Source organism: Sciurus carolinensis, chromosome 8 (genome assembly GCF_902686445.1).
Source record: "Sciurus carolinensis chromosome 8, mSciCar1.2, whole genome shotgun sequence".
Lineage (NCBI taxonomy): Eukaryota > Metazoa > Chordata > Mammalia > Rodentia > Sciuridae > Sciurus > Sciurus carolinensis.
In genome coordinates this window covers 15,940,930-15,956,036 of record NC_062220.1, presented here as the reverse complement: position 1 = coordinate 15,956,036, position 15,107 = coordinate 15,940,930, and the positions used below count along the sequence as shown (strand labels likewise).

Sequence of the window (15,107 nt, the reverse complement as noted above, 5' to 3'; positions counted from 1 at the left end):
GCTCAGGAGGCTGAGGCAGGAGGATCGCAGGTTGGAAGCCAGCCTCAGCAATTTTGTGAGAATGTAAGCAACCCAGCGAGACCCTGTCTCAAAAATAAAAAAAGGGCTGGGGATGTGTCTCAGTGCTTGAACGCCTTAGGGTCAATCCCTGGTACCAAAAAATAATAAAAAATTAAAAAAAAAATTGTCGCAGTTCTGACCATTAGTAAAGGTTAGTAAAGCCCGGAGGGCAGGGCAACAGGAAACCATGGAGCCCCTGCGTTCTCCCGTGTTCACAGTCGCTGACGTGCCGTTCTGCAAGATCGCCTCCTCATAAATTCTCACAATACCGGCTAATTATTATAGCTTCAAGTATAGCCTAACAGTTGCCCGCTTGATCCCAATGGGTAGGAGAGCCGGCTTCCCGGGGTACTGGGGCACGGATGAGGGACAGTGACCCAGCTTCTGCAGTCCAGGGCTCCGCCGCGGAGGAAAGGCCGCGTCCACTCGGCTTGGGCGGGCCCTGAAACTGTGATGTTCCACCAGGAACACGCCCACGCTAGCTGTTAGGACGGGGAGACTCCGTCGAACTGGTGGGCACGGTCTCTACTTACTTCGTCGAGCTAACCTTGGTACATTTTGCTAACTGGGGTCTGGCCCGCCAGTTCGGCCCTAGCCAGCCTGCTGTGTGAGGTCCGGGTTTGGCGCCTCGGGGCAGATCCGGCTGGAGAGTCGGTTAAAGAACCAGAGTCTCGCGAGATCTAGAGGTAGGGGGCGGGGGCAGCGCGTGCACGCGCCCGCGAGCCGTTAGGGTGGAACACCCGCCGGAGGCCGGGCGGGCGGAGCGAAGACAGTTGGACGCCAGTTGGTGGAGCCCCCGCGGGAAACGACTCAGCGCGAGGAGCGTGCGCGCTCCCGTCGCGACGACGGTGGCGGCGAGCGGCGTCACAGCTTAGAGGGGGGGGTTGACGGCTTCTGGCGGGTGGCGGTGTTGGAGGCGAGAGCTTGCTTAGCCCGTGTCGCTTCTGTTCCCGGAACCGGACGGAGAGTGAGGGCACGAGGGTCGCTTTCGGGAGCTGCTGTCTTCCACGTACACGTCGTCGTGAGGAGCGCAGCCCGGACTCTCCCGGGACCCCTCCGGCTCTCCTTCCGCACGCCTCGAGGCGGCGGCGGCCACCGAGACAGCATCGCACCTCCCCCCACCCCTTCCCCTCATCCCCCCGCCCGAAAGGGCCCTGTCTGCGCCCCACCCCCGCCCGTCCGTCCGCTACGCCGCCGCCATGTCGGCGCAGGCCCAGATGCGCGCGATGCTGGACCAGTTGATGGGCACCTCCAGGGACGGTAAGTGTCTGCCAGAGCCCTGGGGGTGGGGGAGGGGATGGGGCCGACGACGGGAAGGGGTCCGAGGGCGCACCTGGGCGCGCGCGTGTGGCTGAGTAAGGGGCTCCCAGATTGGTAACACGAGGTCCCCGGCTCCCGTCCCATCCAATCAGGGCTTGGCAGGCGGGCTTGGGGGGCGGTGACCGTGCGGATTGGCGGGAACTGCTGCCAATGGGACTAGGCGGGGCCTGGGGGCAGAAAGGAGAGTTTGTGCTTTTAATGTTGACTTGGCTGGGATGGGAGAGCCCACGTCTCTCTTGCGTAGTCGGGCGGCCCGTTTTGTTGCTGATTAGATACCTGCGGACCGCTAAGGCCCCCGCCCCCTGTTCTAGTTCCTTAACCCAGAGCTTTGGATCACCCCTCGTCGCCGCCCTTCAGAGTCCAGAGAGAAGCAGCCCCCGCCCCCCGCTCCGGGTGTGAAGGGAAACCTTACCCCGTCCCAGAGATGCACCATCCATCCCCACAGGATCAACCATTTTTATGGAAAATCTGACCCAAACCATGGTTTCTTGAAGTGGGTGTGTTTGGCCCCATTTTGTGAAAAGAAAAAATGTTATGGCCTGTTTTTCCGAGAGACCTCCATTTTGTTAGACAATTTAATAGAGGCTTTGTTCAGTAAATATTGACAAATCTTGCATGCGTCCCAAATAGGACCATTTTGGAAATTTGATGTCCAATAAAGCAGAATCGAGGGAAACAAAGAGATTTTTAGGCACTTAAGTTAGATTCTGAACAGAAAGCCACTACATACTGGATTATCTTTTGTCATAGAGAATTTCTAAGTAAAATAATGAAATCCTGTTGCTTTTTGGTTGATAATAATTAGTAATACACTCAAATTCAACTTAAATACACGACAACGTGGAGGAAAGGCCTAGTTGAATACTTTCTTTAAAAAATACCAAAATCATTGTTTTTATATGTTGCTTGTTTTGTCAGATAGTTTTTTAGCCATTTAAATGCTTTTTCTTGACAAGTTATTCAAATTGCTTGACTTGTGAGAAAAGGCCCTTGAATTTAATTTATGGTAGTTGCTCCTATGCTCTTATGATTTACTTGAGTGATTTGCAGCAAAATATGTGAGTAGGAAAAAACAATTGCATTAAAATATTTTTAGCAACGCATATTTAGAGTGGCATTTCAGCATTAACGGTTCAGTTTTAATAAAACACCCATTCTGGAAACTTTCTTCATAGAACATAAAGGTAAACAGGTGTAGATGACAAACTGTGGTTGTATAAAGAGAGGGGAAACATTGAGAAGAAAATAGGTTCTTTGTGCAGTAATTCTTGAAAATTAACATTAAATAAAAATGCCATTGGAGAAGATTATAATTGTTATTTTCCATGTGTAGATAAGAATGGTTATAACTGCAGCATGTCTTAACATTTCTCCTTTTCCAGCATGAGAGAGGGTATTGGGAAGAGTTTCATCCAGGATCTTAACTAACAGAATAATCAGTCTTTGTAATAAATTCATAGAAATCACTTAAGGCTTTACATGATCCTTTTAATCCCTGACAGATACCAATGTGGTATTTTCTGCATAAATTAGATTTTCTCATGTTATTGGCAAGGTAGTTGGATCAAGGTAACCATCATCTGAGAAATTTCTGAACTAGGCAGCTAATCTAGTACTGCAAATTATAGTAACACATACATAATCATATATTTGTGTATAGTCCCAGCAGAAAGCTCAATTTCTTAAAATCCATTCTGCTTTGTATACAAATTTATATTTTTTATGTGTCTGTCACTGGCCTTTTTTTGTTTTGTTTTTGCCTCCAGACTTAGAGGATTTATGAATGAATTCATGTTTACCGGTCCACAATAATATTTAACTGAAATAATGGACTTTCACTCCTATGTTGGGTCAGAAGTAAGAAATACACCACTTTCAAGGAAAAAAAATTGTTTTTTGTATATTCAAATTAATTTTTTATGTATTAGAGATAATCAGAAGATTATTTTCCTTCTAACTAGATATTTAGTGAATTTACACATTTGATTTTATAATTCAGGATATTTAAATAATTAGATTATTCTTTTTTAGTGTACTGTCAACTTTGAGTTATCCAGGGATAGGGGAACCTGGAGACATCACTGAATAACATCTTGTAATTTGAAACCATATATCGGGAAGCCTTGTATTAGACACAGTGTTTCTGGGGAGTGATGTTGGGTGTCTTTGGAAGTGGAAATGTGGAAATGGGGATCCAGAGGTGGGAGAGAGATGGAAAAGGTAGGTAGGGGGCATTTAAGGCAGCTTGGTCCTTTTTTTTTTTTTTTTTTTTTTAATCCCAGGGACTAAGTATAAAGCAACCATTTTCTTTTTGGGTAGTAAGGCTCAAGTTAGCCAGCCACAGTACACCTCAATCTTTAGTGTCCTATCCTTGAAAACAGCTCAAGTGGCACAGGAGTCCTGGTGCTCTGGCAGAACGTTAGTTTCCCTTCCAGAATATTTCATCCCTTTCCCCTTTTCAACAGTTTTTAATTCTTATTAAAATTCCTTGGAGATTTAAGTCTGTAAGTTAAATGTACCTTATCTTGAATTAAATGAATTAATCATTTAGATTACATAAACTTCACTGGAATCTTCAGGAATAGGAATTTTGGTGTGAGGGAAATGGAGAGGTAATTTTTGGATCACTGGGCACTTCAAGAAAGGACAGTCCTGGGTGAGTGTGGAAGGGGGGCTTTGAACAATTAGAGGGCAGCATGATGGTGCTGGGAGGCTGGGCAGGGGGATGATCAGGAGGTGGGAGAGGAATGCATAATGGAGGTGGGAGGGCCAAAGACAAACTTTGCCTTCTTTGCAATTTTGCCTAGGGCCCTGGTGGTGGCAACCGCCTGTGTGCCACTGAAAATCGTGCCGATGCCTGGCATACTGCATAAATGGAAGCAGGGTACCGCGTGAGTTGAAACATTGGTCACACTATATAAAGTTTGTATATGTGAATCAGTGTAACTCATACCCATGTAACTGGGGGTCTGACTGTATTTGGATTTTTCTGATAAGGCATCATGGGCTAAGGAAAAGAGCACTGAGCTGAGACTCAGGAGACCTGGTCTCTAATTGTAACCTTGGGTAAGTCACTTAACCTTTTTTGCCTCAAGTTAAATCTGTAATTTGTTCTGTGGGAAACCAAACAATTTCCTTTTAACCTCAAAAAATGTTGAAAAATAAATATATTTAAAGTTTTTAAGAAGGGAGGACCATAAGTAGATATCATTAGTGTATTTTTTTTTTTTTATCCCAGGTTCAAGAGTCATTACATTTTGTGAATACCTTTCTATTTTAGTTATTAGAATTAATAGGAGGGAGAGGGATATTCCATTTGATAGCAGGGAGAAGCCACATAGGAAAACTCAAGAAACAGTTTGAGAAGCAGTTTGAGAATTGTCTGTGTGACTGTTCTGTGCCCTCATACAGCATTTTTACTATGGTCATTTTTACTGGGTTGAATCAGTTGTAAGGATATCCCTTAGCAAAAGCCCTTTTGTGTACATATAGTTTGGTTATAATAAGTCTCTGGCCCTGATCACTGAAAGACATGGGAAGCTGCAGGGAATAGGAATTAAACAGGGTGTGAGGGTGTGAATTTAGATTATATCCTAAATTTAGAAATTAGGTAGGTTATAGAAGTCGGGTTGTTCTGAGGGTTGCAGATTTCTTAGTTGCATTAAGTGGGAGCAGAGACCCACTTTAAGGTTAAAGCAGACCAGGAATGAAAGTGTGCCCTCAAAACAACCTGTAGATTGAGAATGTAGACTGTAACAGACTTCTGTGGCATCATCTGTTGTCCATGACGAGCTTTCAGAAGATTTTAGCTATTTTTGGTATTAATCTTACTAAACTGTATGATACCCTTCTTTGGTTAATAGAGGATGTTAATCATAATATTCTTCATCAGTTATATTGTAAGTTATAGTTTATACAATATAAAATTGAAAGGACACTCATCTTAGGAAATACCCAAGAAGATACAATTCAGAAAGTAATTTACCTGCTCCTGATATATTTAGTGATGTCTAACTTTATAATCTGTAGGACAGTATAACATTACTGCCTTTCTGCAAAATTACTGAATCAGAGATTGCAGCAGTGTTTTCTTCAGTGGATTTACTTCTTTATAAAATCATCTTTACTCTGTGTTTCTTGACTTGTCATTAACATTGAACACATTTTCTCTTAATTTTCCCTCATTAATGTAATGAACCATATTTATTTCTTGGTCAGCTGTAAGCCATTCTCTTATTCCACTTGGATCATTCATTTTAAGTGAAGGAGGCGTAGCCTTTAATGTACAAGCCCATATTTTTTACATAATGCATATGTATTAGCCTAGATTTTGTAAATTTTTTAACATAAAAACCTTTAGCAAACCTAAGGCTAAATAGTAGTATCTCTGAATTTCAGTAACTTTGACTTCATGGTTCCAGGCATATCCATAACATTAAAGCTCTTTTAGCACCTGTATAGTAAATCAGTTAAATTTTTCCCCTCATTTTGAATAATATTTTTATCTACAGAGCAGCCCAGAAAACAGTAGAAATATCACCTCATAGAACCTTGTGTTGTCCTTTTTTCCACACTTGTTTAGCTCTCTTCCAGTAAGCCTATGTTTGAGTCATTATTTCAGGTAAAAAAAATAAATTGAAACAAAAAAATATTTGTGTGTAAGCTGTATAAGCAAGAAGTAAATGATTTAGTTTAGGTGTGATGTCATGTGAAGATAAAGGGCAGTGAGCTGCTAGTTCAAGACAGGGAATTCAAAAGCGAGTAGGTGACGTGGGTCAAGATCAGGTTTAGTGAGTTAGTGTTTAGTCAGTGAAGCTTGAAGTTGCAAAAGCTTCAGGTAAGCAGAGCGACTGAGAAGGTAGGCAGGTATCTTGAAACTGAAGATCAGTAAGTCTGGGCAAGACTAGATAAGTGAGCCAGATGCTTCTCAAGAATGGGATTCCAGAAAGGTCCTTGGAATGGACTGAATCATTAAAGCTCTGTGCTATAGTATAGCTCTTGAGGAAACATAAATAGTTCTACCCAACTTAATCAGTTTACCAAGAAATTGTAGACTGAGAAGATGAAGGAAGTTGAAACATCTTCCTGGTGATGGAATTAGAGAATGAAAGAGGATAAGTTCTTACAGGAATCTTGTAACTTCAGCACCTACAGAAAAATCATTGTCTTTTTTGGTTTAAATTCTCAAGTACTAGAAACCATTAGGGTAGGAATTGGAAGGCATGGCTAAAATAGATGTATTTTATAAGATCAAGGATATAGAGAAAAGTAGTTTGTGAGAACTCTGAAATGGTCTACAGCTTCATGTTTTGTTTTAACTGAATAATTTATGGCTTTGAGAGGTCAAGGGCATCAGAAAGTAATGTGTAGTTTAGTCATCTGAATGTTATAATATGCTATTTAACATTGGTCAGAGAAAGGAATCTTTAAAACTTTTCTAAAAAACACTCACTCAATATTGACCCATATGTTCTAATTTAGTTGTGAACCATGTACAACTGATGTTTGACCTATTTGATTCAACGTGAAAAGAATTAACCAGCTGCCCTTGCTGAATCTTTTGTCATGCCTTCTGAATATGGTAAATCGTTTTGCTTTTTATTTTCTTGAGACCTCAGATTTCTGCACACCTTAATTTTCTCTTTTAGAGTTAAATATTCCAAAGCTTTGCTTTTCATTAGAAGAGGTTGGATATTTATTGGATAGTATGTATTGTGTACCTAGTTCTATACTGTATTCTACCCTGGCGATAGTTTACACAATATGCCCTTTATAGTTGCTTGAGGGTATGTTTTAGATATGGGGCTGATGTGGCTCTTCCCTGCTTTTCGTAAATAGTTTTCCACAGTTCATGCCCATTCATATACATATAGCACCTGACAGCTTTGCCTTACAGCAATCCAATTGAATAGTTGCAGGAGTCTTATGGCAGGCAAGCCTTAAATATTTACTATCTGGTCTTTTATAATAAGGCTTTTCTTTTTTTTTTTTTTTTTGTGGACCAGGGATTGAACCCAAGGCATTTGACCACTGAGCCACACCCCCCGGCTCTTATTTTATATTATTTTTTATTTTGAGACAGGGTCTCCTTAAGTTGCTTAGGTCCTCTGAATGGCTTAGGTTGACCTTGAATTTGCAGTCTTCCTGCCTCAGCCTCCTGAGATGCTGGGATTATAGGAGTGTACCACCGCTATAATAATTAAAGCTATCATAAAACTTTCTAGTTACTAGTGTTGCTTACTGTGGTCCGTAGACCAGAACCCTTAGCATTACTTGTGAAGTCACTAGAAATGCAAATTTGGGGCCTACCCTCTTATTTCAGAAATTCTGGGTATTGGAGGCAAGAGGATCACAGATGAACCTCAGCAATTTAACAAGACTGTCTCAAAAATTAAAAAAGGATTGGGGATATAGCTCAGTGGTAGAGTACTCCTGGTTCAATCCCTAGTATGGAAGGAAAAAAAAAGAGAGATGCCTAAGTGATTCTGATGCATATTAAAAGTTTGAAAAGCCCTCTTCTAGGTAAATATTTCCCAAATGTAGGTCACACCTCACCCTTACTATTTTTTACTGTTTCCTATTTGTTTAATGTTGTTTCTTTGTCATCTCACTCTCTAAAAATTCAAGTTAATTTAAACTGAAGCTTAATTTACCCAAAAATAATTTATAGTGAAAACAAAATGGTGTATTATAGACATATAGGTAGACTGTTGTCATTTATTGTTTCCTGTGCTAAAAATTAGAATTTGTTGCTGGATTTGGTGGTACATGCCTGTAATCCCACAAGGAGGCTAAGGTAGGAGATGCAAGTTCAAGGCCAGTCTCCGCAATTTAGCAAGATCCTATCTCGTAATAAAAAGAGATAGGGATAGCTTGGTGGTAAAGTACTCAGTACTGCAAGAAAGAAAAAGAAAAAAAAGAATTTGTCAGGTTTATTAAATACAAACTTGCTAAATAGAAGCTTCTTTCTAGACTTAAGATGTTTAAAATGTTGATCAGCTTAGTCATAAAACACACAAAATCATCTTTTTTTTGCAAATTCCATACTTTGGAAAGTACTATCTAGTTATTCATGTGAGAAGAAACTGTTGAGCTGTATATACTTATACCCATAAATAGAAATGATTGGCTGGAAGTACAAACCTGTGAGATGGAGAGATCTAGACTTCTAGAGAGGTCCTTCTTGACCTCCAAAGTGAAATTGCCTCTTTTAGCTTGATTTCTCACCTCTCTTTTAGTGTTTTGGTCCATGGAAATTACTTGTTTTGTCACCAGTTCTGGAGGATTTCGCCAACCAGTTCCACAAGGGAATATGAAAAGACCCCTAGATTAGAAACTGCATTATGAACACGGGGAACAGAGCAGGATGAAACACAGTTGACTCACCTCAGAGTCCACCAATCATGTATTAATTAGCATTGTGAGAAATTTTTGTGTTATACTTTAATTTGCCTTATGGTGTTAGAGCGAATACTTCCCCACAGTGGTGTTTTATATATTGGCTGATGTGCTTTGGGGTATAGTAATTATTGATAGCAGTAGACTCTTCCCTTAGTATACCCAAGTTGCTGAGTTGCTTTTAGTCATCTCTTTCCTTTTGAAATTATGGAAGTATTTGCTTCGATCTCCTAGTCCTAGAGGGAACACAAAATCTAATGAGGAATAGTTACGTTTATTTTTAAGTGACACATTCTGTGATACTGGTTGTAGATATCTGATTTTGAAAAAAGTACTATACAAAGTACAAAGGACAATGAAATAAACACCTCCATGAATAAACAGATGTTACTTTGACTATTTTTGTGAGATTTAGAAAAGTGAATAAAGCATTACAAATGAAGTCCCTTATGTTCTCCTTCATGGTCTTATTCTTTTCCCAGAGGAAGTACCTGTTGTGAATTTGGTGTGTATCCAGTGCAACACAGTATTTCTGCTGTGTTGTTTCTCTAGTTTTAAGGCTCACGTCTCCTTCATGGCAATCTCTGTTTTTCATTTTAACTTCCTTTATCATTAGGTTGTCTGTTATCTGTGTGTGTGTGTGTGTGTGTGTGTGTGTATGTGTGTATGTGTGTGTGTTATTTTCATTTCTTTTCTTTTCCCTTATTTCTTTATTGGTTTTAGATTTGGGGATGCTTTTGTTGGTATTTATAGCTATCACCAACCAATGAGGACTTGTCTTTTTTAATAGATAAGCCAGCCAATCACTTTTTCTTTGATTCTTTTCAGCTATTTCTTCGTAGCCAAAGATAGCTTTCATTACTTCTAATTTTGTGTGTAGAAAATTCTGGATGATAGAAGGCACCAGATATCCAGAGTACGAGTGTTACTGTATCAGAATTGCAGCTCTGTAAGTAAGTATCAAAATATAAAATTTAGCAGGCTGCAACTTTTTATTAAGTATATCTTAAATTTTGTGTAATCTACTTTTATAACTTAATTCTTCAGCAACTTTTCAGGCTTTTATAGTGTCTCTTAAATCTAAGAATAGAAATATGCTGATAGCTTTCCTAAAGCAACTCTTCCTCTTACACTCTTCCCACCTCCATTATGAAGACAATGATCCCTGCCAGCTGCCACAACTCTGCTTGTATAATGACAGAAGATAGATTTGGAGTTGGGGGTGAAATTAAACCTTGAAATATAGCTATATTAATATTTGTTCTCACATTTCTATCTTTACCATTCTGTTAGTACTTAAAGACCTCCTTTTTCTCCTCTACCAAGAATGTTTCCCAGTCTTATTCTTTTATAAATTTTGATACATGAATTTTCATAGATGGGTGGGCTAATTTTTCAAATGTTAATCTTTGACCTTCATCAAGTGTGAACTTGTTTGGGAAAATTTTTTTTTAAGTGGACATTGCATTAAAAGTTTTTTGAACTTAAAAAGGATTTTGATGGGGTATTGTTATTGTTAGTACCTGTTTGTAATTATAAGCCATATGAATCAAAGGATTAAGAGGGATCACCTTTCTGAGCTTACAATAGTACCCCTTGTATTTGCATTTTCTGGAGGAAAGGAAAGCTGCTACTAAGTACAGTATAACTTTATAAATTCGTAAAGAATTGACTTGATACTACAGTTGGAAGGCAGACTGTTAAAACTTTATTTTCTTATATAATAATATATATCTGGAAAGTATAACATATCAAGCCATATTAAATGTTTTCAAAGCATCTGTGATTATTTAGGTTAAAACATAGCAGTGAGTCCTTAGGACTGCTTACATATGCAGTGGGTTAAACTTTTCTTAACAAGGAAACTTGGGAGTAAGGGAGTAATAAGTTTTTTTTTTTTTTAAACAAAGACTAATTACAAAAGTGTTTGTGTAGGTGAATTCTAAAGGAACAACAAAGGTAGGTGGGAGAAGTTAGAGTTGGTGAGAAAGCGTGAGGAGAGTGCAAAAGTGATCCAGTTGGTTCCTGAGTATAGTAGTCACCATGTAGCGGTAGTCACCTACTTTTACCTTGACTCCACATGAAGACACAGGGTTTATTTGTGTACTTCTTAGGGTCACTTCTACCCTGGAGTAGACTAGAAACTGTCTGTTGGTCTCTATGTAGTTCCCATATTATTATGTGGACTCTGCAGATTATATTGGATGAAAAGGTAATGAGAGAGAGAAGGGATTTGGGGATTCAAGGGGTTGGGGAAACAGTAGCTTTAAATTTTCAATTCTGTACTTTCTAGCTGTAGCTTTCCTGTCACTGAAGGTTATAGATCTTAATTTAGAGAGAAGGGACCTGCCCTGTCCCAAGCCAGCTGTGACATGTGGCCCCTAATAAGTCTACCTGTTGGGGAGGGCTTTGGTTGCCACATTGGAAAATGTGGGAGGGCTTCCCCCTTCCTGCCCCATTTATACACATGGGGATGCATCCACTGCTTTGTGTGCTGTTGCCTTTTCTCTTCCCTCTTTGTTTTCAGTAAGCTGAGCTCTAAGCTAATTCTGTACCAAAAAAAGGATTGCTTTTATAAATTGCTTGCCATTAATGCCTGATAATATGCAGTAAGATAGGATTCTGCATACCATTAAATATGTCAAATATTACAAACTTTAAGGTTCTTTTGAAACTATAATACTAAACTCAGTTCACTTTTGCTTAGCCTTCACAGTTGTTGATCACATAGCATGGTCATCCACTCACAGCTTAAAAAAATACAGGGAGCATCGGACAGAATGGGTAAAGTAAAATTTTGATGTTTTTAAAATAGCACATAAATCTATGAAAGTTGATTTGGTTTATTGTTTGGGAGGGAAAAGGTGGGTGGGACTGGCGGGGAAGGGGTGGGTATTGGGATAATAGCATGCATCGTGTACAATGTGAGATACCACATAGGCTGAGGTTTAAGAATTACTAAGTATAAGAATTTAAGTATAAGTCAGTTTCAGAAAAGGCAGGACCATAAAAGGCAATGTTGGAAATTAAAATGTGGTTATTTTGCCCTCCAGATAATAGCAATATCAAGTACAGTTTGGACAGATGCTGTCTATCCAGAGTGGCCTGTCCATATTCCCTGAGTGAAACCAACTGCCTCAGTCCACCTTGATCTCTGTTACATTAGTGAAGGAGAGGAATAATATGCATTCCAGTTTTTATTGTATACCTGTGACTCAGGTGTTCTCAAATCAAGATTATAGTTTATGATACCCATGAAGGGGTTAAACAAAAGGGATATAAGAGAATTGTAATTTTGAAGATAGTTGCTTGGTAGGAAGTATTAATAGAACTTTTGGTGTTTCTGTTTGAATGGAAAACTGTTCATGTGCCAAAGTTCTAAATCAGATTTATAATTTGAAAAACTTGGCATCATAGTTACACACAAAGCCTACTGAATTATCGTGGTTGTAAGACAGAAAAACCTCCATGTTCTTATAGGCAGTCTTGTTGACTCAAATAACTTGATCTAATTTTTGTTTCACTATTTAAAAAAAAATAACTGTACACTAAAAATTTGGATTGAAAAAAAATTAAGAGGGCATCAAATTTTATCCCCCTCCCCCCAAATGTTGTTCTGGCCCTGACTATTATTTCCCTACATGAAGCTGTTTGCCAACACTGAACTTTGTTTACTTGCTATTCCCCAAACCTTCATGCCTCTAAGCTTTGTCAAAGATATTAGTTCGGCATGGAACGTTCTTTCTTCTTTCCTTTGCTCTAAGTCCTATCTTTCAAATATTGGCTTCTACTTAATACATGAAGCCTTTCCCAACTTGATTAGTTCCTTGCTGCTCATTCTAGTCTTAAAATTTCTTCAAGGTTTCTATCACCTATTGGAAATACTCATTTGGCAGTTGAATCATGCTACCTTGTGTTATTACTTGTTATTTATTTATCCTGTTTTTCTAGCAAAATGATGGGCTCTTTAGGGATAGAGTGCTTTTCTTAAGCTGTTTGTAATTCTGTTGCCTAGCACAGAGCATAAGGGTCACTTAGGTTGATTCTGTGATTTAGATCTATTGTCAGTGTGACAGAGCAATTTTTCCCATTTATTTATTATCTTTTAAATATTTGAAAGGAAATTTATTGGGAGAATTGACTCAGACAATTTAGATTATTTTTATGACTGTATGCCCAGAAAACCCCAAGATGAAGTACATCAAATTTATAAAATTAATTCCTTATTTTATAAGAAGATTTGGTTCATATTTGTAGTCTTTTTTTTTTTTTTTTTTTTTTTTTTTTTGTAATAATGGATGCTGTTGTACCTAGTTTTCTTTTTGAAAAACATGGTTTGGGCCAGATACTATGACAGAAACCCAAATTACTAGTATTTTTATTTTAAAATTCTTTGTTGATTTAATCAAATTACTTCCATTGCATAAGCCCAAATGAACTTATTAAATACAGCACAGTTATGTAGCCAAATTATTTAAAAATGTTAGCATTAAAAATCCTTTGAATAGAACTTTAAAAATATCATTACACAAATCCTCACTTGCTAGTTGTCCTCAGAGTATATCTGTATTTCAATTTATTAAGAGTTTTATGATTTCTTTGTTTTAGAGATTTCTGTAATGGCTAATATTTGATAACTGTATTTGTTGTATTAGCTACAACAAATTATTTGCTATCAAATGATAGTACCTATTCATTTGCAGTGAGGATTTATTTTAAAATGCCTTTTGTCATTTAGAAAGACAGATTTTTTTTTTTAAATTCACCAGGGCTACCATTTGCTATATTTATATTTTGAATTATTGATATTTTATCTGATAGAGTATCTTTAAGGAACATATACCTTATTATTAGATTTAATGTGGTTTTTTACACAAAAACAGTCACTGTACTAGATGAAATGTTTGATTAGTAATACTTCTGTGAATGTTAACTTTATTCTAGGCCTAGCTTATATCCTTGAGCCATAAGTTGAGCAAAGTACAGAAATGATGTGTTACCAAAAAGATTAGAGACTTGTAGCACGGAGACTCCTAGATATGTAAGGGTTTCCGGCCCCCCTCCCCCTTTAAAAAATTTATCAACTTTAAAATCCTTAACCTAATTAGGATACGATTTAAGACAAAAAGTTCTTTTTCCTTTCATGCCAGGGAGCAAAAAGCCTTGACATTCTAGTATGAGTTTATCATAGTGTCATTCCAACATGAGCTTAAGGCAGGCACTCGCCAATCTTGATGAAATACTTTTTAGAGACACATTTTTTAAAAACCCCAGTTGGCCCAAAGGCCACTTCAGAACTGTAGATTTGGACTTTTACTTTTATTCAGTCGTATTCTTCTCTGGGGTCATACTTGTGAAGTCAGTATTGTAAAAAACAAAATAACACAAAACTATAAAACACCCTGATTTTGTTCACTTTTGTTTTCATATACAAGAATCTCTACAGTCAACATGTACTTCTAGATGCTGTATTGAAATTGCTGGCAGAGTCTATTCTATACAAACTGAACAATCTGGCCCCTTGTTTCATTTGTAAAGGTTCAATGTATCTATGCCTGCCTACTTCAGTCTGCAAGGGAGTGTCAGAAAGGCCCCGCAATCGCCGAGCCGTGAGTTATCACTAACTTTTCAGATGTGTTAATGAATGTGGAACAAAAGCAGTTGTGTTTAAAAGGAAAAGCGGACCATCAAAATAACCTTTATTATAGTAGCAGGCGTAAACACTAAATGGATTATTCCAAATAGTGTCAGAAATAACCTACTAGAAACTAGCCTCTAGAAAACCTACTGTTGAACTGCTCTGAAGCTACTATCTTAACTACAAATTATTGTTCTTAAAAAAAAAAAAAAAAATATATATATATATATATACACCCTGGTTGCAGATTAGAATGGTCTTTAAATCTTTTTTAACCGCATTAAAACAATTTGAACAAAATCTTATCCCATAGTGTTGAATTTAAGTTAAACTCTTCAATATAAGACCATTTGAAGGGTAGAGTTTTAAACTTGTTATTTCACATGTGAAAATACAGAAATTAAATGATTGAATCACTTCCTAGATGAAAATGAAGTGCTGCAGGCATCATATGAACTACCTAGGTATTTACAGTCTCTTTTGGTACCAACAGTTTTTGCTTCAGTAATTCACCAGTAGGTTTTCATTCATCAATGATGATGTCAACTTAAGGCTAAAATAAAACAACTACATTTCTTAGGGCTTATCATTCTATATAGAAAGAGGAAACATCCTTATGTATTTTTCTTTTGTTTTTCCAAAGAGATTCTAAGCAAAAAAAAAAAAAAATTGTAACTAACATCTGTATTTT

General features: G+C 38.1%; 1 protein-coding gene across 10 annotated transcripts in view; it reads left to right on the top strand.

The window, feature by feature from the left end:
• Positions 1–839: 839 nt before the first annotated feature.
• Positions 840–15,107, top strand: part of Luc7l2 (LUC7 like 2, pre-mRNA splicing factor) — a 69,327-nt gene continuing 55,059 nt past the window's right edge. The window contains exons 1-6 of one of the 10 annotated variants that reach the window (XM_047562856.1): positions 1,289–1,320; positions 4,188–4,271; positions 6,862–6,961; positions 9,607–9,731; positions 11,486–11,562; positions 14,317–14,387. In XM_047562856.1, the coding sequence (XP_047418812.1) occupies positions 14,330–14,387 (58 nt within the window). In that variant the 5' untranslated portion in view covers positions 1,289–1,320; positions 4,188–4,271; positions 6,862–6,961; ... (1 more) ...; positions 11,486–11,562; positions 14,317–14,329. Of the gene's footprint in view, positions 1,321–4,187; positions 4,272–4,303; positions 4,447–6,861; positions 6,962–9,606; positions 9,732–11,485; positions 11,563–14,316; positions 14,388–15,107 lie in introns of those variants that run through there. The other 9 variants (XM_047562857.1, XM_047562853.1, XM_047562852.1 and 6 more) reach the window with 9 other exon arrangements.